The sequence below is a fragment of the Neophocaena asiaeorientalis genome, unplaced genomic scaffold, assembly GCF_003031525.2.
Source record: "Neophocaena asiaeorientalis asiaeorientalis breed wild unplaced genomic scaffold, Neophocaena_asiaeorientalis_V1.1 scaffold179, whole genome shotgun sequence".
Taxonomy (NCBI): Eukaryota; Metazoa; Chordata; class Mammalia; order Artiodactyla; family Phocoenidae; genus Neophocaena; species Neophocaena asiaeorientalis.
In genome coordinates this window covers 143877-166578 of record NW_020172775.1, presented here as the reverse complement: position 1 = coordinate 166578, position 22702 = coordinate 143877, and the positions used below count along the sequence as shown (strand labels likewise).

General features: G+C 50.6%; 2 protein-coding genes and 1 pseudogene across 3 annotated transcripts in view; 1 reads left to right on the top strand and 2 right to left on the bottom strand.

Annotated features, from left to right (window-relative positions):
- Window positions 1–10870, top strand: part of ZSCAN18 (zinc finger and SCAN domain containing 18) — an 11469-nt gene extending 599 nt beyond the window's left edge. Inside the window, 3 exon segments of the mRNA XM_024740910.1 lie at window positions 865–1380; window positions 2037–2121; window positions 10747–10870. Coding sequence (XP_024596678.1) covers window positions 966–1380; window positions 2037–2121; window positions 10747–10783 — 537 coding nt within the window. The 5' untranslated portion in view covers window positions 865–965 and the 3' untranslated portion in view covers window positions 10784–10870.
- On the bottom strand, window positions 7642–10504 carry LOC112396929 (protein S100-A11 pseudogene; annotated as a pseudogene). The gene has a single exon (XR_003002675.1). The product of XR_003002675.1 is annotated as a protein S100-A11 pseudogene (transcript).
- ZNF135 (zinc finger protein 135) lies at window positions 10637–22057 on the bottom strand. The gene is made up of 5 exons (XM_024740891.1): window positions 21987–22057; window positions 20544–20628; window positions 15386–15512; window positions 14581–14676; window positions 10637–12757 (listed from the first exon to the last, which is right to left on the bottom strand). Exons 1-5 carry the CDS (start codon window positions 22001–22003, stop codon window positions 11043–11045), a joined length of 2040 nt encoding a protein of 679 aa, XP_024596659.1. The 5' UTR covers window positions 22004–22057; the 3' UTR covers window positions 10637–11042.
- Between the last annotated feature and the right edge of the window lie 645 nt (window positions 22058–22702).

Below are 22702 nucleotides of genomic sequence, written 5' to 3'. Positions count from 1 at the left end.
GTGTCCCCTGCATCGGCAGGCGGACTCTCAACCACCGCGCCACCAGGGAAGCCCTGGACCTTTTTAAAATAGTGTCAGATAGGACTCTGCATACCCTTTGTTCAGATTCACCTGTTGGCATTTTATGTTTTGCACACCTCTGCCTCTCTCTCCCTTATCCCTCTCCATTTTCTCCGCCCCCCCCCCATCCCATCATATACAGACCTGTCTCTTAGTTGACTCATCGGAGGACAAGTTGGACAGTTCCACCATCCTTGACTCCATACCAGGGTCTGGTCCCTGTTCCCCCAGTCACCCCAACAACTTCCTGTAGACGTGTCTTCTCCTGCTCCCCAACCAGTTTAGGGCCCGGCGTGACACATTGTTGCTTTTCCTCTGCTTGCTCCTTGGGACTGTGACTTCCTTAAATTCCTTGTCTTGAGGCTTTTGGGGCGCCCAGGCCGGTCACGCAGGATGTCTCTTGGTTGTCTGTCTCTCCTCGTGAGCGGGTCCAGTGTGCGCGTTCTTGGCAGGGACTGAGGAAGGCAGCTGAGATACTCAAGACGCTCCTTGCTCCACGTGTTTTTCATTCTAAAGGCACCTTTTTTCCCCTTTATAATGAGTGAGTAATCTCTGCGTGAGGCCAGGAGCCGCTGTGAACACCCTGAGTCATCTGATGTGGAAATATGGGGAGAAGGCGACATGGGGGCAGGGCTGGGCCTGGAGGTGGGAGCGAAGCTTGAGCTCTGCACAGCCCTGTGTGAAGGGGGTTTGCCTCCACCCTTCAGGATCAGCTGGGGATGGGGAGAGGGCTGGCCAGGACCTGAACTCCCACTCACAGGCCCGTGCCTCTCACTGTGTGGGTACCTCTTTGTCCCTCTGCAGGTCTGGACTCTGGCTAAGATCCCAGAGCATATTGTCATTCTTGGTCTGTCTCCCTCGGAGCCTCAATCCCGTGAACTCACCCTCCACAACAGGCGCTTTGCATGTTTGGAAAGATGCTGCCTTTGGAGAAAGCGTTTGCCACCCCCAGGAACTCCCCAACTCCCCTGGAATTGCCCACACTGGAGTCAACAGCTGGGGACCAGTAGGAAGGGCCCAAGACCAACCCTGGAAGGGCTCCTGCTGACCCCGAGTTCTCCTGCCTGCACTTCCGGAACTTTTTCTACCAGGAGGTGGCTCGGTCCCACCAGGCCCTGGCCCGGCTCTGGGAGCTGTGTTGAGACTGGCTGCGGCTTGAGGTGCACTCCAAGGAGCACAAGATGGAGCTGCTGGTGATGGAGCAGTTCTTGGGCGTCCTGCTCGACAAGCTCCAGCCCAGGGTGGTGGCAGAGCAGCCCAAGAGCTGCAAGAAGGCAGCCTGCCTGGTGGAGGACCTCATCAAGGCCCTGGCGGAACCAGGTGAGGTCACCTTTCCAGAGGACAGTATGCCTTTGAGGAATGGGAGGGGATCAGCCCTGGAAGGAGTGACATTGACAGAATGGATCCCAGACCACAGCCAGCGGGTTACCTGAGAGAGTTCAGTTCCCTCATGTATAAGAGGCACAGAAGCTAAACACTCTGAGCTGGTGGAGCAGCTCCTCAGTCAGCAGGGATCTGGCCTACACCACCCTGCCTAGGGGCATCACCCTCATGGTTGCCTCGTGGACCAGGAACGCTGCTTGGGTTCCTGCCCTCACATCTGCCTTCCCGATGTAAGGAAGCAGGAGGAAGCAGCCCCTTAAAAAGTAAGTATTCTCGGCACACTTCCGTCTCCTTATTATGGGAAGAAGGGGAGCACTGGGGCTGGGTGGGCAGTCTCCACCACATCTGAGGGCAAGGCCTATGGACTGGTGGTAATGGGGCCCTGGAGCCTTGGGCTCAGGGTCAGAAGCCTGGGTCCATGTTTGTCCCCCACCCCCATCCCTGTGGGCTTACTGTGAACCTCTTGGGCTTACTCTCCCCTTGGGTGGAAACGGGGATGCCATCAAGATCTCCCTTGGGGTCCACCCACAGATTTGAGCAAGGCGGTGTGTCACAGGGAAGCACGCTGAGTCTTTCCTGTCTGCCATTACCAGGTGGGCCGGCGAGAGCCAGCGAAGACCTGGAGCCCAGTAAGACCCAGGCACCCCCGAGACCTGTGAGTGACCAGCCAGCTCTTGGGTACGTGTGGTGGGCCAGGGTCTGTGGTTGGGAAAGGCCAGGAGGGAGACATCGTGCTAGTTCTTGAGGGAGCCCGAGGGAAGCCAGGTAGCTGAGGCCTGGAAGTCCGTGCTGTAATTCCGACTTCTCCCCACAGGCTCTGTGAATGTCACGAGTATTATTTTTAATTAAATTCCTCTTCAGAGATGATTCAAATTGTACGTGCTTATCAGAAACAGTGAAAAGCATCAAGGTATAAAGAAGAAAGTAAGAATCTCCCCACTCCCTCACACCCTCTGCAAATCAAAGCAAGGTGCGCACCCTGGCATTTGCCCCTTCGTGTTCTTTTGTACATCTCACCTGAGTGCGCACACATCTCACCCGTGTATGCACACATCTCACCCACGGGCCTGTGCAGAGGTTGACAGCCCGTTTCCCTGAAAATGATGTCTGTAGCACTGGCTGTTTGCGTGGAGCAACCCCTCACCCACCCAGGCCCCTCCAGGCAGTGGCTCGATATCCAATGGCATCTCCTCACCTCCATGGCGTTTCACAGGATCCACCGTTCGTTGTCCTAGAGTGGGAATTTTGCTGCCGTTAAGGTTTCTGCCTCTTCCTGTAAATATGCAGTGAAACGTCCTCAGACATGTGCCTGGGTGTGGGAAGTTAGTCCTGTTTGGGTAGGGTGGGATCCTCAGGACCATTGGACAAAGGGCATTTCCACATGGTTTTCCGAAAGTTCTATAGCATATACGTACAGGGTGCCTATTTTCCCACATCTGTGCCAGCACTGCATATTGTTGCTTTTTAAGATCTCTACCAGCCTGATGGGTAGAAAAATGTGTTATCTTCTTTTTGGCTTCTGTTTGAATGTGTAGGGCCACTGTTGAGCTTGAGCTGCTTTTTGCTTTCTTCTTGGCTGTTCTGCTCTGTCAGTTGAGGACACATGTGGGGTCAGTGGAACCCTGGGACCTGCTGTGATGTGACCATGCTGGGGCCTCCCTGACTGGCTTGGGGGTGCCCAGCTGTGAGATCTACTCTCCTCAGCTTTGCCTTCCCTTCTCCCCAGTCTCTCCTGCTCCAGACCCCGTGCTTCTGGAACAGGAGAGCATCGGGGAGGAGAAGACCAGAGAGGCCAGGCCCACAAAGGCTGAGCCAAAGGTGGGTGGGTGGGGGCCCACTTGCCCAGCAGCTCACAGGGCTTGTCCCACCCTGTCTTATCAACCTCCCTCCCTCCCTCATCAGTGTGCTGCCAGCTGTCCCAGGGAGGCCAGAAGATGAGGAGTGGGGTTGGGCTGAGGTTCCAGGGCCGGGCACCCAGGCTGCTGCCTCCCCAGGAAGCTAAGGGACGAGCCTGGCCCTGAGCGGTGGGTGAGGCTGGGGGAGTTCTCTGAGACCAGGAGGAGGGCTCTGACTCGAGCCGTCCCACTGCCTCCTGGGGAGTGCTGGCCAGGTGGCCCCTGACTGCAGGCTCCCCCCCAACCCACTTTGTGGTGACTCCATGGCCTCTTCCCTGTCCCTCTGGCTGTGTCAGGTGCACCCTTAGTCCCCCCGAGGGTGCACTGTGGCTGCCAGCGGGAGTTCCCCTCCTCACCCTTCCTGCTGCGTCTGCTGTCCCCAAGTCCCACCTCCCACCAACCAGGACTCCTGGCCTCGCCCGGCCCCCCACCCAGCAGCTGCCTCCCCACCCTCGTGCACCTTGCTCTTCTGCATCGAGTCTCAGGTTTTGTTGCCCTTGGGCCTCACAGGTCCCTCAGACCTCCTGGGCTGGGCAGAGTGCAGGGTCCCTGGCCACATGGGCCACCTCTAGCCATGTGCTGCCCTGCAGTACATGAGCCTGGGGGGTGTCCCAAGGGAAGCCCTAGGTGGGCAGCACTTGCGGGGAGACCTTTGTGTGGATCTCCCGTTCATGGATCTCAAGAGCCATGGCAGGAAGCTCTACACATGCCAGAGCTGTTGGAAAATTTCCACTTCAGCCTGGCCCCGGCCGAGCACCAGAATCCCCATGAGAAGGAGAAAGGCAGTGCATTGGAGAGTGCCCTAGGCACCCCGTGCTGCATGTGGAGCCCATGCCAATGGAGGATTGGCAGGCTCCTGGAGAACATGGAAGGTGATGTTTTCCCTGTGCACTCTGAGGCATAGAGATGAGCCACTTTGCTGTAAGTGCCCCCAGAGAAGGACAGCTACCTGCCTGAAATTTCAGAGTAACACATTGGGCTCCTTCGAAACCCTTGCGTGGCTTCCTGCAATGTCAGTGTGGATTTAAGTCTGCTTGTTTTCTAAACGAGCTAAGGTAGCTGAAGCACTTAGAACCCAGGAAGGGCCCACATGAAGCCCTCACCTTGCAAACACAGCTGTAAAGATGCTTACCTGTGAGCACAAGCCGCCAGGAGTGAAAGAAGACTCTGCTTTCTTCTCTATTTCAGCACCACCCACACATTGGAACATTGGTCTTTGCAAAGCATACGAGTTGCCTTAAAGTGTGTGATTGCCAACTCTTTCTTGAAGTCAGCCTTGTCTGTTCCTCTTGCTAGAACTTCCCAGGGCTGCTGTTCAAGCAGAAATCTTGCCCGCTGTTTTGTTTTTTTCGTAAATATGTGATGGCAGGTATACTTCTGAGTCCTCAGTAGCGTACCGTTCTCCAGTTTAACTCACATGGGTATGGAGTGGCTTACAAAGATCACAAAAACACTCGGAGCCTAGTAATTGCAGTGTTTTCAAACTATGTCTCATCCCATTAGTGAGTTGAAAAATCAAATTAGTGGGTGGCCACCAGCATTACAGAGCAATGAAATAGAATAAAATAGGTCAAAATTCATAATGTAGTAAAGGCAAATATTGTTTTGTGAAACTTCTCAGCCATACATCTAAATATGAGAACTGGTTGCAATGTAAAATGTATATCTTACTAGGCAGGGAGTGGGGGTGACTGTGATCAAAACCAGTTGAAAACACCAATAACGGTTGATGAGATCTGCCTGCGTGGGCAAGGGGAGCTTAACTCCTTGGGCCACGTAAGGCGATCTTTGAGTTTTGCATTTAATCTCAGGTTGCAGCGTTGTTTTCATTGCCTGAGCATAAATTTGACTGCTTTCTGTGGATAGAGAAACTGGTGCCTCTTTCTGTCACTGTGTTTGGGCAGGCAGTCTGTCGTGATGGTGCCCGAATCACGGGGGCTTAACATAATAAAGGGTTTATTTCCTCACTCACATCACAGTCTTGTGGTGGTTGCTGCTGCTTGAGTGTTAGTGGGTTCACACGGAGTGTCAGAGGGTAGCTGTGTTCGTAGGGATAGGGGGAAGGTAAACCACATAAATGGAAACCTGGAAAGATGGGAGTGAGTTCCAACGGGAAGGAGATGCTTAAAATACCTTATGTAATGGACTGAGTTGTGTGCCACCGTGCCCACCTTCCCTCCTTCCCCCTGCCCCCAGCTCATATGTGGAAGCCCTAACCCCTAATTTAGAGATAGGGCCTTAGGGAGATAATTAAGGTTAAATGAGGTCATACGGGTGGGGCCCTAATCCCATGGGACTGGTGTCCTTATAAAAAGAAAGAGCAGAGATTGCTCTCTCTTGCCAAGTGTGCACAGAGGAAGCTAGGAAAAAAGGTCTCACCAGAAACCAACCCTGACAGCACCTTGATGTTGGAGTTCCAGCCTCCATAACTGTGAGAAAATAAATTTGTGCTGTTTTAAGCCACCTAGCCTGTGTGTTTTGTTTTGTTTTGTTTCGTTTTTTGCGGTACGCGGGCCTCTCACTGTTGTGGCCTCTCCCGTTGCGGAGTACAGGGCTCCGGACGCGCAGGCTCAGCAGCCATGGCTCACGGGCCCAGCTGCTCCGCGGCATGTGGGATCTTCCTGGACCGGGGCACGAACCCGTGTCCCCTGCATCAGCAGGCGGACTCTCAACCACTGCGCCACCAGGGAAGCCCAGTGTGTTTTGTTTTTCGTTTCTCATGGTAGCCCGAGCAGACTAATACACGACCCCCCGTTATTATTTGGGTTGATGAGTTTTGTAAATCAGTGTCAACCAGTGCAACTATCTCGAAAACAAACAGCCCAGTTGCTTAAGAACTACTTTGACATTTGTGTTCCTTGAACTTTCAATTTCAGGTGTGGTGATTTTTCCTAGAGAATTAGTGGGGAAAAAAAGGAGAAAGCTACATATATTGAGAGGCTGAAATCCTTTCTGGATCTAGGTGGAATACTACAAGTAAAATACATACAAGTGACTAGGATGCCTATTTACATGGAGTTAAATACCCCATTACAGAGGAATGATGACTTAAATTTTGGTAGAGCCATTCAAAGAATAATGAACCATAATGATAATTACGAAGACTGTAGCAACATGGAAGAAAAATTTCTAAGTGTAGCTCAAGAGGTAGAATACAAATATTTGTTACATTGTAACTATAAAACATGGTGGAATTTTGGCTGCATTTGTTTTTGCTTTTTGAATTCCCTTGGAAATTCTTTATTTACAGCACTTCAATAAAATTCATTTTTCACCATTTTGAAAAAAATTCTCCCAATCATGGAAAACTGAAAAAAAAAAAAAAAAAGAAAGGAGAAGATTTTTTTTTCTCATGTTCCCAGCTCATAGGAACTTTTGACATCTCAGTATCCATCCTTCCAGTCATTTTTCTGTGTACAAGATTTGGTATGTATGTGTTCAGTGCATATATAAAATTTGTGAGCATCTTCATTATAAATGTGTGTGTGTTTCTTGAGTATCCTGAGTGAGGGATCAGTCCAGATTCATTGGGCCTGTTGTTCACACGACTGAGAAGTCCCTCTTCGGGAGGAAGAATTAAAAATTACTAAGATAAAATGAGGTGTTAGGCTTTGGAAGGGGTGCAATAGAGTGAAGGACCTTGGAGTTGCAGCTTCATTTACTTCATGGCCAATCCATGAAACCCGATCCTCAAAACATAATGTAACTCAGGCCTCTCTCAACCAGTGAGCACCTGAGTTTATAGAAAGGACAGTTTCCAAAAGTCTCAGTGAAACAACCAGCTCTCCAGCTCCAGCCTCTGGCCGACAAAAACTGTCTCTTGAGAGCTGGGCTCCTGAGAGGCCACACACAAACTGAGGCATTTCTTCGGGCAACCCTCCCAGGCTTCCCAGAAGTGTAGGGAAAGGGGCGTGGCTTCTGCAGTAGGAAGTTCTGGTTTCCTGTAGTGGAGACTGCTCTGAGAGGGAGACTCTGGGACAGAAATCTAATCCTTCCCAGGTCCTTACCAAGTTTCTTCTCAATGGTTCATATCCCTGCACCTTTGGATGGGAGTTAAGCACAGACCCATTTTCCCTAATGCCTGACCCAACCCAGCTTACCCTGAGGTTAACAAGTGGGGACATCTGGCGATATTTTTGTCTCTCTGTAGAATAAATCATCCATTTGTGTGCTTTACCATGTGTTGGGCAGGGTGGTGATGGAAGAACAGCAAACAAATTCTAAATTTCTTTTATTAGGTTTGTTTTTGTAGTGGTTTGAGAAAAGCAACTCTGAAACTATTTTACAAGTATTTTAGAATTCAGCAAATTAGTATGTTTATTTTAGGGGTCTTAGCATTCTCGCTATTGAAGAGGGACATAAAAATACGGGGAGTCACAGATTGGAATGGGAGGTATTTCTGTGTATGTATATGCAACCATATACCTTTTTGTGTGTATCTATGTAAGCGTTTATACATGCGCCTTTATTTCCTAGCTCAGCAGTAGACAACCTAGTAGCCGTGAGCACACCTGGCACTCAGATTTGGTCCTGATATGAACCAGTTCTTTGGACCTGCAGAAATATGGCTGATTTCGGGGCTGATTTCAGGGTAGAAACAAGATGAGTTTATAACATCTTATACTGAAAATGATGAAGGCATGTCACAGGGATGGCAGGAACTTTCCTGAAAGGACTATTATTGGCCACGTCTGGGACAACATGAGCACCAAAAAACCTAAGGACAGCAGTAAGTCATAAAACAGGTGTTCACCAAGGCATCAGGGCAAGCCTCTCTGAAAAAGCCAACAAACCACAAGTGCAGAGGCTCCTAATGTGAGACCCCTCCCACCTCCCAATCCACCACACAATAATGCAGGTGTTATTAACTCTGGCCAATCTTCACCTTGTCTCCTCTCTATTCTGACTGACTTTGATGCTGCTCTTCCCAGCATATCTAATTTCCTTGAGGACAAGAAGCTACACAAGGATAGAAGCACAGGGAAAGGGAAGAGGATACATGTAATAAAGGGAGGGAGGTCTGAACACCTGACCAAAGGACCAAGGCTATTGAGCTGCCCTGTCCTGTACAGCCACTCGCTGGCTACATGTGGCAAACGAGCGCTTGAAATGTGGCTACAGCAAATTAAAATGTACTGTAAATGTAAAACACACACTGGATTTCAAAGACATAGTATAAAAAGAAAGCAAAATATCTCAATTGTGATTTTTTTATAGAAACAACATGTCAAAGTGGTAACATTTGGGATATATAGGGACAAACAGTAAATTAATTTCACCTGTTTCTTCTTTTTAAATGGGACTATTACAATATATTTAAAATTTACCGATGGGGCTTACACATTGTGTCTATTGGAGAGTGCTGCTATGCACTACTTACTGATTTTCTTAAGTGTTTTTTTTTTTTTTCACTCTCATAGTTCCTTATTCACTTATTGTTTCCCCACACACACTAGAAGGTAACCTCAGTGAAGGCAGGACCTTGTCTGTCTTGCCGTATCCTCAGAGTGTATGACAGTGCCTGTAGTAGGGGTGTATCGGCATTTAATGAGTGAACAATAAATGACGTCTCTCCATCAGTTTGAATAATTTAGAGATGATTATGTTGGTATCATGAGTCATGATTATGTATACACCCAAGATGCATTTTTACTATTTACTTTGCAACTTCTGGTTACTGTTTCCATCAATGTAATTTATATTCCTCCCAGTCATCTCCCTCCCTTGCACACATTTACTGACTCTCCAGTGTGTACTTTAAAAAACAATATTGTTTTATTACTACCAGCAGAAGTGGCCTGCATGGGGTGGTGGGTGTGCCTGGCTCAGGGTATGTGTGGGCTGTGAGGGGTAGATGATAATTGGGAGGCTGAAGGAAAGGGAGTGGGGCTGCAGGCCAGGCCCAAAGGCTCCTCTGATTTACTTCTGGGAAGAGGTAGACTTAATAAAGGAGTCATGGCAAGCTACGGCCAGGCCGCCAAGACGATTAAGAAATTCTTGGAAATCTAGCTGCCCATCAGAGTCGAGGTCCAGTTTCTTCATCATGCGGTCAAGGACACTAGGGTCCTTCTGGTTCTTTGTGAAGGCACCCACCTCTGTATTCATGAAGATAAGGAACTCGGCCTTGGAGAGTTTGCTGTTGTTACCGTCCCTTCCAGCATGCTTTTGGAAAACAGCAATCACAAACTCAATGCACTGTTCAGTCTCTGTAGGGCTGGATATTTTTGCCATGTTTGGAGAGGAGCGAGGCACGGGGCTGCGAGCGGGGAGCGGCGCGGCAAGCCATGATTTTCTCACGTGGTTTTTAAATGACTGAAATTAAGTCCAAAAAAGAGGGGGCATTCCACAAGCATACTGAGGAACAGTATTGGAAGACTATTTGCAACATGGTTTCCCCAAGGGAGAAATTTCAATTTAACTGGAAGCTTATATCCTAGCACTGTGATTAGAAAAGTCAAACTGATTGTTATAACCCTAACTGATGGTTAGTGACCAAAACCAGCCAGTGCAATTTACATATGGGTTCTAGTGAGGTGACAAGTCACTGTTTAAGGATCACGGTTGTCAGGGTGACTGCTGTTAGTGGGTTCAGGGTTCAGTGAAATACTATAGACTGCCTTCAAGTTAAATTTTATAAAAACAAAAGCTTATTAAACACCAGGATAAAGAATCAATGAAAAAAAAAACAGTTCAAAAGAAGATTAACTCGTACATTTCTCAAGAGATAGATCTTGCAAAACATAAGGTTCCAACGTGGCTGTGCTCTTGCTCATAAGATGGTGGCTTAACAAAGAAAACATCTTCCTCTTCTTGTGAAACAGCAACTTCTGCATTTCTAATGCCTGTGAGTCCTGTAGAAAAATTTATAGCAAGAAGAGAGCAGCAAAAGCCATCTCAGAATCTGCAAGACTCCATGGAAGTGGCTTTACCTTTCAAGTCTTCCTATACAAATCTTTTCAATTCCATTGCGTATAAAGATTAACTTATTGCCATATAATGCATATAACTACTTTAAAATCTGTTTATAGTACATGGATACTTTGTCATATGGCATTCACATCTGTGAGGCTGGTGGCCATGTACCTTGACCAAAGTATTTACACACAAATCAGAAAATTTTGTACTGAGACAGCTGAATATTCATGGTGATTCCATAAAGTGCCACTCTCATGTCTGGAACACTCTGCCATATTGTTTTTAGGGAATATCAGAGTCAAGTTGCACCATTCATAAGCAACCCCTGCCAAGAATGTAATGTACAATAATGATAAATTCTGACTGTGTTTGGTTCTTTTATATGAAAGGCATTCGCTGAGTTTGTCACCACTTTGAAAATCTCTGGTTTGGAATATGGTGAATCCTTAGAAGCCACCCCAGATCCACATTTTTTTCCATTTCTCTTTTGTAGGTTCTATAATGAAGCATTAGTGGCCACTCATGGCTGAAAGTCCTCAACAGTGATTAACTCCACACTTCCCTACTGTCTGGATGATCTGATATCCCGGGATGGATGACCCAGAGCTAGGTATTCCCACAATCATTTCCATAAATATGAACTCTCTGTGGGGGTGTAAGGAGTTTGCTGAGCATGAAGGCTTGTGTATAATGTTTGTGTTGTTTCTCAGGAGTATGACTGGGTCAAATCTAGTAAGCGATGCACTATAGCTTAAGGCTTTGCTGGGTCCCGGAACACGTGGAGTGGGTCTACCCAGCATGAGTTCTCTGGTGCTTGGTAAGGGAGGAGCTGTGTGTGAAGGCTTTCCCGCAGTCCCTGCACTCATATGGCTTCTCTCCTGTGTGGATCCTCCGGTGCTGAGTGAGGTGGGTGCTCTGCCTGAAGGATTTCCCACAATCCTGGCACTCGTAGGGCTTTTCCCCAGTGTGTGTCCTCTCGTGCTGGCTGAGCGATGAGCTGTGGCTGAAGGATTTTCCACATTCGTTGCACCCATAGGGTTTCTCCTTGGTGTGAATCCTCTGGTGTTCTATGAGGAGGGAGCTCTGGCTGAAGGCCCTGCCACACTCATTACACTCGTAGGGCTTCTCTCCCGTGTGGATCCTCTGGTGTTGAATGAGTGGCGCAAGCTGGCTGAAGGCTCTGCCACACTCGTTACACTCGTAGGGCTTCTCCCCGGTGTGGATCCGCTGGTGTTTGGTCAGGGACGAGCTGTGGCTGAAGGCCTTCCCGCACTCGCTACACTCATAGGGCTTCTCCCCGGTGTGGATTCTCTGGTGCTGAGTGAGGTGTGTGCTCTGCCGGAAGGCCTTCCCGCACTGACTGCACGAGTAGGGCTTCTCACCCGTGTGTGTCCGCTCATGCTGGCTAAGCGACGAGCTGTGACTGAAGGTTTTCCCACACTCGTTGCACCCGTAGGGCTTCTCTCCTGTGTGGATCCTCCGATGCTCGGTCAGGAGCGTGCTCTGGCTGAAGGCCTTCCCACACTCGCTGCACTCGTAGGGCCGCTCACCCGTGTGTGTCCTCTGATGCTGAATCAGCGGTGTGATCTGGGTGAAGGCTTTTCCACATGCCTGGCACTCGTAGGGCTTCTCCCCCGTGTGGATCCGCTGGTGTTTGGTCAGGGACGAGCTGTGGCTGAAGGCCTTCCCGCATTCTCCACACTGGTAGGGCTTCTCCCCGGTGTGGATTCGCAGGTGCTGGGTGAGGTGGATGCTCTGCCGGAAGGCCTTCCCGCACTGACTGCACGTGTAGGGCTTCTCACCTGTGTGCGTCCGCTCGTGTTGGCTGAAGGAGGACCTAAAACTAAAGGATTTCCCACATTCACTGCACTCGTAGGGCTTCTCACCTGTATGAGTTCTCTGGTGCTGGATCAGTGGGGCAATTTGGTTGAAGGTCCTCCCGCACTGAGTGCACTTATAAGGCTTCTCACCAGTGTGGATTCTCTGGTGTTTGGTAAGCGCTGAGCTGTTTCGGAAGCCTTTGCCACATTCGTGACATTCGTAAGGTCTCTCTCCCGTGTGTGTTCGGTGGTGTTCGATGAGTGCTGAGCTGTGACTAAAGGCCTTTCCACATTCCTGACATCTGTAGGGCTTCTCTTTTGCACAGGTTTTCTGTTGAGTATCTGAGTCCGGATCCTCCCTCTTTCCATGTGTTCCCCACACGGGGGGGCCTTGCCTTTTAGGAGTCATTGGTCGAGTTGGGAGATCAGGCCTCAGACTCAAGTCTTCCCCAAACCCATTCCCCTGCTGCTGCTCCTGAGTGGGTGTCTTCACAGGCATGAAGGCAGCCTGCACCACATGGCTATCCGGCCTCTTGCGACCCTGTTCCCAGTGGCCCTCAGCATTTTCACCCTTGGAGTTCCACAGACTTTCCCACAGGAACCTTTCTACCAGGGCATTATTGGGTATTTCTTCAGTTATGTCTTGCTTCACAGTTGATAGTTTGGTTTGTCTAGTTTCAAAGTCTAAAAGAAACAGAGAAATGGAAATGTCCCTTAATCCCAGTTCTGGGGGAAGAGTTTGTGGTGGCTGGATGGGTGGATGGAAGAATAAAACTGATGGTTTTGAAAGGTCCAAGGCACAGGTGGCTTTGTCCATGAAAAAAAAGAGAGTTTTGCAAATCAGAGAAGGAACAGGAGAGGGAGGAGAAGCACAGAGGATAACCAGGGGTGGGGGACTTGGTGTAGGGGTGTGGATGGGGTTTTCAGGGGGAGCACAGAGAATGAGAGTGGGAGACGGTGCTGAGGAGAGCTAGCATCCAGGGAAACTGCTGACAGACGCCCCGGGCCTGGAGTACTGCCAGCCCAGAGCAGAGCTCAATGGGCACGCTGAACGAACAAACAGATACATTTGCTCCTCCTCCTCCATCATTTTGGCCGTCTCTGCACAGCCATGGCTTCGGTGTCCCCACCCTGACACCAAACTGGCCTAAAGGTGTGACATGGGCACCGTTCCCATTTATGTTACACTCTAGTGAAAAGCTAAAAATAAAAAAGGTCAAGCCAGATGTGGTTGGCAGAACAGTGGCTCCCAAATATTTACACATCCTAATCTCTGGAAGCTTTGAATCTATGCTTACCTTACATGTCAAGGAGGAATTAGGCAGCTCATCGTTTGACATAAGCAATCATCTGTGATTACCCTCATTGGCTTATCAGGGTGGGCCCAATGTAATCAGAAGAGTTCTTCAGTGTGAAAGAGAGAGGCAGGAAGGACATGATGTGAGAAGGCTTAACCAGCCATTGCTGACTTTGAAGATGGATAAGGCCTTGTATCAAGGAATGTGCGCAGTCTCTAGAAGCTGGACAATGAAAGGAAACGGATTTTCCCCAAACCCTCCAGAAGAAACACTGCCCTGCTGACACTGTACTGTAGCCAAGGGAGACCCATTTTGGACTTCTGACCTCTAGAACTGTAAGGTAATATGTGTTGCTTTAAGCCACTAAGTTTGTGGTAATTTGTCACAGCACCAATCCGAAGCTGATATATTAAGTAAGGACTGGTTATTACTCGAGGCTAGGGAGACCCTGTTATAACCCCCCCACACACACACTGTCCCATCCCTTCTTAGGCCCTGGTGATGGGCCACTGCTTACCTAGGGTCAGGGCCTGTCGCCAGAGGGCCGGGGCACTCCCACTCCCAACAGACTGACCTGCTGGTCTCAGGAGTTGAACGAGAGGTATGAAGAGCAGAACTACCCAGCCAACCTACAGGCACATGGAAGAGCCCAGCCTGGATCCACCAGCACACAGATGCATGAGTCATAAGTGATTCTTTGGTTTAAACCACTGAGGCTGGGGTGTTTGTTACGTGGCAAGAGCTGGCTGTTGCACTGCCCTGGTGGCCTTGTGCTTGCTGTTTCCTCTGCCTGGAGTTCTGTCCTCCCAGATTGTTTCACGGTCACGTTGTTCTCATGGTTTAGGCTTCAGCTCACACACCACCTCCTTGGAGAGGCTAGCCCTCGTCTCTCTGCTCAGTCCTCGCCCCAATCCTAGTCTCTACCTCATCCCCTGCTTCCATTTCTCAGCATTCATCATAATCTGTAATCATCTTGTTCACTGTTATTATTATTATTATAGCTATTAATCGTGTGCTCCTCTCCCTCACCAAAAATGTAAATTCAGTGAAGATGGGAACTTGGTCTCTCACTCACAGCAAAATGGATGCTTGGTGAATGTTCCCTGAAAGACTGAGTAGTTAATTTGCTCTGAAGAATCAGGGCAGAAATGGAGAGAGAACCTGGGGGGTGAATGGGTTCCTCCCAGACCCGCAGGGCTTTCATCTCACCTGTGCACACACCTCGGGGGGCTCCCTTGTCCACCACCCACAGCTCCGCCTTGTGCTCCAGCAGGGAGATGACGTCCGGCTTTGGGAGCCAGTGTCCTGCTCAGGGAGAAACCCATGGAGTGAGCATCTGTGTCCCAGGACCCTTCCCAGCCCTCTGCCCACTCCACCCTCAGTCTTCCGGGACCCAAGTGGCTGGGGTTCCAGGAGGCCATGGTGTGGTAACAGCCTCTGACATTCCTTAGGGACCTCCTCCCCTCGCTCAGTCCCTGACCCCATCCTTGGCCCCGGTGTGGCCAATCAGAGCTCTGCTTCATCCCGTGCCTGCTGGCAACAACTACCAGGCTGGAGGGGACCTGGCTGCCAAACCAAGACAACCCAGGGGCCTTCTATGGGTGCCCGGGACACAGAGCCTGCCTCTCCTGCTGGTCTCAAACCTGGGAGAGGCACCCTCTCAGCTGTCTTGTCACCTTCAGAGGGCCCCGTCTGCGAATGGAGGCAGAAAGGGGTAGGGGGGCGGGCAGCAGAGGGGTCCCGACAGCACCATAGGAAGATCCAGGTCTACCCGGGGTTCTGTGGTCACGGGACCCGGTATGTCCCTCTTACCCCATGACTTTCTGCTTCTGGCATTGTTAGCTAGGGTCTGTCATTTGCAACCAAAACATCCTAATTGACATTCCCTGCACTGAAACAGGTCCCTGAAGGCCAGGTATTTGCTTTTATGGCCTAGATCTACTCCCACTTTTATCCCAGGAAAATCAGAATCTGTACTGTAGGCAGACCATCAGGGGCACGGGGGTGGCCTCACCCACAGAGGCAAGGAGCCCAAAGGTCTCCAGCATCACATCTCGGTACAGGGTCCTCTGGGCTGGCTCCAGCTGCCCCCACTCCTCCCAGGTGAACTCCACGACCACGTCCTCAAAAGTCACTTGCTCCTGAAACGTCACACATGAGCGTCCTCAAGTGTCCCCGGCGTGGCTGCTAGTGGCAGCATCTGGTGAACGGGGGCCTTGGCCAAGTGGGCGGGAGGGTCTGGGGATTTGGATCAGGTTTTTACTGTGGGGCCTGGGACCCTGCTGGAGAAGAGTCTCTTGAAATGAGAAATGCTGCTGATGCGTCATCAGTGAAGGGGAGGATGGTCCTGGCGTGTTGGGCTCACAGGAAGTGTGCTTGCGTGGGTAGCCCCTCCGAGAAGCAGCTGGGTCTGGGCAGCGGGGAAGGAGCATCTGGAAACTGTCAGGTTGGCTCCCTGCCTCACCCTTTGGCCAAAATAACATCCTGATGGGTCCAAGATGCATACATAATGAATGAAACAAAGCCCTCTTTAAGAGATGAGAGGGTCCATGCTGCCACGAGCACGTTTTACAGAGACTGGGAAAGCTTAAGTGTCTTGCCCAAAGTTGTAAAGCTAGGAAGCAGCAAATCCAAGGGTTGAATCTGGGTGACTTTATTAAGAATCTGTTCACGTGTAAATTAAATTCAAGTACACGAAGATCCATGTACACATAGAAAATCAGTGTGGTAGTGGGAGCATTTCAAAGCAATGGACACACCAGGGCAACTGGCCCTCTGTTAGGGGGAAAAATCAGTAGATCCCTACCTCACCATAAATAAAAATGAATTCCAGAAATATTAAAGAGATGAATATAAAAAAGGAAAAAGTTGGAAAAGTATAGGCCATGAATTTAATAAATGGGTGGTAGAGAAAGTCTTCACAAATAAAATATAAAACACTGAAAGTCAGAAAGAAGAAAAATGAGTGTGGTAGGCAGAATTGTGTCACTACCATCCCTGGATTACATGGCAAGGAGGAATTAAGATGGCAGATGGATGGGACTTCCCTAGCGGTCCAGTGGTTAAGACTCTGTGCTTCCACTGCAGGGGGTATGGGTTCGATCCCTGGTCGGGGAACTAAGATCCCACATGCCATGGTGCGGCCAAAAAAAAAAAAGATGGTAGATGGCATTAAGGTTGCTAGTCCGCTGATCTTAAAATAAGGAGATTATCCTGGTGAGCCCAATATAATCACAAGCGTCTTTCAATGGGGAAGAGGCAGAAAAGTCAGCCTCACAGTCATAGTATGTGAGGAAGACTCAAATGGCCAAAGCTGCTTTGAAGATAGAAGCGGGTCAGGAGCCAAGGAGTGTGGGAGGCCTCTACAAGCTGGAAAAGGCAAGGAAGTGGATTCTCTCTTAGAGCTGCCAGAAGGAACACAGCCCTGCTGACACCTTGATTTTAGCCCAGTGAGATGTACTACAGACTTCTGACCTCCAGAACCATAAAATAATAAATTGTGTGGTTTTAAGCCACTAAGTTTGTTAGGATTTGTTACAGAATCGACAGGAAAATAATACATTCAGCAATCAGAATTATGACTTCTAGATGACAAAGTCTTTACAAGCCACTTCAAGGACACATGACAGCAGAATGAATATTTGCACCATAAATGGAAGGAAAAGGATGAGTGGCCAGCACATGCAAAGAGCTGACAAATCAGTAAGTAAAAAGCAAAAAGAGGACAGAGAGTCTGGGCCTTCTGAGAAGAGGATGGCTTAGTACCCAGGCATGGATTACTTTCACAATTGGCAGGTTTTCAAAAATACATACACTTGTTACGCCAGCAATTCCACTTCCCCTCCATCTCCCCCTTCCCCCAAGAACCTTGCTCCCCTGCTGCAACGTCATAACAGGCAACTGGTAATGGCCTCGATGCCCATCGTGGCAGAGCAGCCAAAGTCAGGTTCTGGAAAATCTGCAGCCAAGCAAAAGATGGGGGGCACTAATAGGCACAGCTGGGGAACAACCTTCCAGATGGAAAAATCCTGGATGGTGGGACGTTGCCAGCCCAGTGCTATTTATGTAAAAGGAAACAAAGCTCTAATTCTAATATTTGTCTGAAAATGTGTACATAAACACAGGAAAATGAGGCGCGTGGAAGTGACAGCAGTGGCAGCTTTAGATGGAAGCCTGGGAGACGGGGCTGAGGAGCAAGGGGGACTTTATAAGTGCTGCTTGACATTTTTATAACGAGAATATCATTATGGGATATTATTTATTTAAAAAATAAATAAGCCAATTCATCAACCTAGAAATCACTATGAAAGATATCATGGTTTTGATACATTAAGAACTTTAAACTTGTGAACCTTAAAAACAAAATTCAGAGCAAACACATAGATGGTGCTGAAAGATGCACGTGGATTGCTCACTTAATAACCCCAGGCCACGGGTGATCACATCCAACCACTGTTCACCCAGGGAGGACGCCAACGAAGTCACCCAAAATCACCCAGGGAGAAAGGGCTGAGCCAGGATTTGATCTTGGGTAGTCTGGGTCCAGCGCGTCCCCCTACTGGCCATGTGGCTGAACCACCTCCCTGAAAGACGAGAGAAAAACACACCCCAGGGGTCAGAATGGAAGTTTTGGGCCGGCAAGGAACTCGCATCCTCCTATCGGTTCCTCCTTGGACAAACAAGGACCCCTGAGATGTCACAGCAGCAGCGACTGAGGGAGGGGCACGAGGGAGCCCCAGGGAGGCTCGGAACTTCCTGTGCCTCAGCTCTACCATCCACTGGTGTCCATACATGCAGTTGCCAGGCTGCACACTCACGTAAATCTACGCTGTGCATAAATGACGCCTGAATACACAGAAGAGGGGCTGGGGAGACAAAGAGCCAATGGAGAGTGGCCAGGAAAATGAAATGGGTGGGGGTCTCCAGTGGCAGGACCCCTGAGGACTGTTTCCTAGTCTTCAACTTTGGACATTTAGATAATGGATTAATAGAACTACCATATGATCCAGCAATCCCACTCCTGGATATATATCCGAAGAAAACAAAAACAGTAATTCCAAAAGACACATGCACCCCAGTGTTCATAGCAGCTAAGTGTCCATCAACAGATGAATGGATAAAGAAGATGTGCCATATACATATATATATATGTGTACACACACACACACACACACGCACACACACACACACACACAATGGAATACTACTCAGCCATAAAAAATGAAAAATTGCCATTTGCAATGGCATGGATGTACCTGCAGGATACTGTGTTTAGTGAAATAAGTGAGACAGAGACAAATACTGAGTATTCTCTCTTATATGTGGAATCTAAAAAAATAAAGAAATGAATGAATATAATAAAACAAAAACAGACTCATAGATATAGAGAACAAGGCCAGTTTCTTCCATGATCAAGTGGGGAATTTATGATTTTCTTTAAGGCCCGTGAGGTTTGGGCACAGACATGCTCCACAAAGGGATTTTCATCTCACAGAAGCAAGTGCTATGGATGGCTAGTAGGGGAGATGCAAGGTCTATAGACTTGGGCCATGTGGGTGGGAGTGAGGGACACAAGGTGGCCCACATCCTGGACCCTGGTCTACCAGGCAGAATCTGCCTCTGCTAGAATTTCTTCCACCAGAACTTGGCATCTGGGAGGTGACGCTGTGAAGACCCGGCCCTGGATCCACATGATGGAGATTCAAACTCCAGCACCAGCTGTCTTTTAACTGCGCTGTGCCTCCCTGCCCTCATCTGCAAGTTACTGGGAGCTCCCTGAGGGCTGTTGGGAGGAGTGAGGGAATTCACAGGAAGTGTGTACCCTTGGTCCGGTGCATAGTGGGTGGTTTACCTGAGGACCCACCGTTCAAACAGCTGTGCTGGGGGGCCCGGGGAGGTTTTATTTTCTCTCACCAACCCTCCCTGCTTGCTCCACACCTTCCAGACTCATTAGGTCTTGCTCAGTGGTTATCTGTGGAGTCCTACTGAGTGCAGGTCACCGTTCAGGCCGTGGAAACAGGGCAAACACAGCCCGCCTCCTGGTGCTTGTATGCTAGTTGCAGGGTCGGGGAGCTGGCAAAAATGAAAACCCCAGGAGAGGCCAGTGCTCTGGAGAAAATGGGGGGATGCTGCTGGGCAGCCACACAGGGATCTGGAGGAGGAGCCACGAAGGCAGCAGGATGTGTGCTGGGCACTGGGGACCTCAGGGGGCAGGTGGTCTGCGCCAGGCCAGGGGTCCTGAGCTCACGCCTGCCTCAGTCACTCCCAGTTGCGTGACTTGCCCCTGTGCCTTGATCTCCTCCTCATCCCACCTCGTGGGACTGATGTGGGGGCTGAACAGAGTGATGTGTCCAGCACTGACCAGAGTTCCAAACATTCATTGTTCACCCATTCACTGTACACCTACTGTGTGCCGGGCCTTTGCACGTGGCCAAAAGGGCCAGAACTGCTTCCTAAGGCCCCAGGCCCCTGAAGCCGGCCTAGGAGACCTGGTTCTCAGTCTTCCTGCCACACGTGTGCCTGGTCTTCATGTTAGGTGCCTGGCGTGCTCCCACCTCCAGGCCTTTTCTCATGCTGTTCCCTCCACCTGGAACATCCTCCCTGTGGGCCCTGGCCTCACCCTGTCCTTTCTTGCAGGTCTGTTTGGGGGCCACTTCCTCAGAGAGGCCTCCTGGGCTGCACTGGTTAATGCCTGGTCCCCAAGTCCACCCTCTTCTGGGCCTCATTTCCCTGCCCAACACTTGGCAGGTTTACATTCCTCATATGGTCTGTGAGCCCCCGGGGATGGAGATTTCTGCTCATCTTGTCTGTTCCTCTACCTGGAGTACCTGGAACAGTGCCTGGAATGGTGCCTGCTCATCAGCAGTGCTCAGTACAGGTTGGCCAAGTGACTGGATGAAGAGAGTGAGCTGGGAGAACAGACCTAGAGCCCTGTGTTGAGAAAGTGCCAGACACATCAGTGGGATGGATGAACCATGTCTGCCAGCGTGGTACGGGGCGGGGGGGGAATCCAGGAGGTCTTCTCGGAGGTGGTGAGGTAAGAAGTGGAGGAGGACATGGAGCTGATTAAAGCACTTTCCTGGTGAGGGCAGAGGCCCTGAGGGCAGAACGAGCCTGGTGGGGACCACAGGTAGAGCCTGGGAGGCCTGAGAGTGAGGTGGTGGTGTACTCACCGGGTCCCTGGCAGTGAGGAGCCCAGCGGTCATTCCCTCCTCCTTGGGCCTCTTGCAGGAACAGCCAGCTCCTCGGCAGGCAGTTCTAGGGGGAAAGGGGATGTGAGAGACTGGACAAGTGACAGGTGACCAGTAACCCCAGGCCCTGGAAGCCCTGTGTGCAGGTGGAAGGAGCTCAGCACCCAGGCCAAACTCAACAGCAGTGCAACCTCAGCTTGGCATTTCCCGAGCTCCTGCCGTGCACCCAGGTGCTAGTCCAGGCACTGTTGAAGTATGAGCTCAAATTTTCCTTACCCATTCCAGACAGGAAAACTGACCGCCAGGTGGGCAAGGAGCACAGTCTGGATTGCACAGATGATTTCCAGGGTGATGACTTACTGTGACAGAAAGCCAGACAGTACGGGGGTCTTGGGCACTGTATGGTGTGCGTCAGCTTCCCTCTCATAAAATGATGGTGGTGACCCAGGACAGAGTTTATGGGAATCAAAATGTGAAAACAGCTGGAAATGGAGCCCAGCAGGCAGCAGAATACACAGGAAGGCGACTGTTGCTGGGAGGGAAGACTCTTGCTTCAGTCAGCATCTGTTTAGCATCTACTATGTGCACGGCCCAATTCCCAGTGATTCACAAGCCGTTGCCTGGCTGAATGCCTAAAATGAAAGTCAGGCCAAAGGCAGGACGTGTTTCCCTTCTCTCTGTAATGTCCCATGACGACCCTGCCTATGCACCCCTGATTCTGCCCCATCCAGCTTGTGCTCCGTTGTCTTCATTGCAGTTTCCTGGATGGGAGTTATCTTGTTTAGTGATGTTTTATGGGCTTATCATCATCTCCCTGACTCTCCTGTGGCATCCAGTGTGGAGACAATGTTGGGGGGCTCTAGGATATAAGATGGGCCTGGCACCCAGGACATATAAATACCTGCTTGTTGAATTAATGATGGAGCCTGAATGGTGCCTGGCATGCAGTCGGTGCTCAATAAGATTTTAATACAATGAGTCTGTTTCCTGAGTCCCAGGTGGCTAGGATCAAAATCTGGTGCTTTGGCTCTCCCTCTCCTTCATTCTTTAGACAGAAGTCCCTCAGGAAGGTGAAGCTCCAGAGGTGACATTGTGGTGGGGCCTCGGCCTTACCCACTCTCCAAACCCTGGACGTCCCGCCAAAACAGGGAAGGGATGCAGGTCAGGCTGGCTCCAGGCTCTGAAGGGTCCGGCCAGCCAATCTCTTACTATGCTCGCGAAGCCAGAGACCCCAATGCCTTCCACCAAAGCCAGTACCCAACCCCTGCCCCAAGCCCTCCTCTCGGACCCTGAGACCACCCCCTAACCCCCTACCCAAACCGGGCCCCGCCCACTCGGCCCCGCCCATACTACCCCCAGCGACCCGCCCCTGGGCCCAAAGCAGCAGAAGAGACGAGACACAGACGCGCGCCGTTAGGTACACACCCGGGCCGGGGCCCCATAGAAGACCTTGGACCCGCTCCCGGCTCGGCCTCCGCAGCCCCGGCCACCCCCAATCTCACTTACCCACCGGACTGTAGGACAAAGGCCACGGCAGCCACCAACCAACCTGCGCCTGCGCAGGGACGCCTAACTACATCTCCCAGAAGGCAGCACGTGCGCTTCCGGTCGTCTTCCGGTGCGCCCCGCCCCCGCCCAGGGCCTAGGCTGAGGGGTTCGAATAGTGAGTTCTGCCTTTTCTCCCACCCTGGGACCCTACCACGCCGAGCTCCTTCCGGGAATGGAGGACGAAGGCCAAGCCCGCCACGGGCCGCTACTGCGCCTGGGTGGGCGGGCGCCGAACTACATCTCCCAGAGGGCGGCACGTGCACTTCCGTTCATCTCCCTGGTCGCCCCGCTCCCGCCCGGGGCGAAACAGCGGTTCGGAGTCCTTTTGCTGCGCTCCATGGAATGGAGGAGGAAGGCTGTACCGCCAAGGGCCGGGACTGCGCCTGCGCGAAGGGCGCTGAACTACATCTCCCAGAGGGCCACGCGCGGCTCCCTGCGCCTCTGTCCCTTTCCGTTGGATTCATTTAGGACAGGAGTTCGAGTCCTGACGCCTGTAACTGTATCACCGTCAAAAATATTCCTTACCCGCTGATGTGTGAGGAGCCTTATGACCGTGGCGCCGGCGCTCAGCGGGTGATTAGCTGGGGGGACTA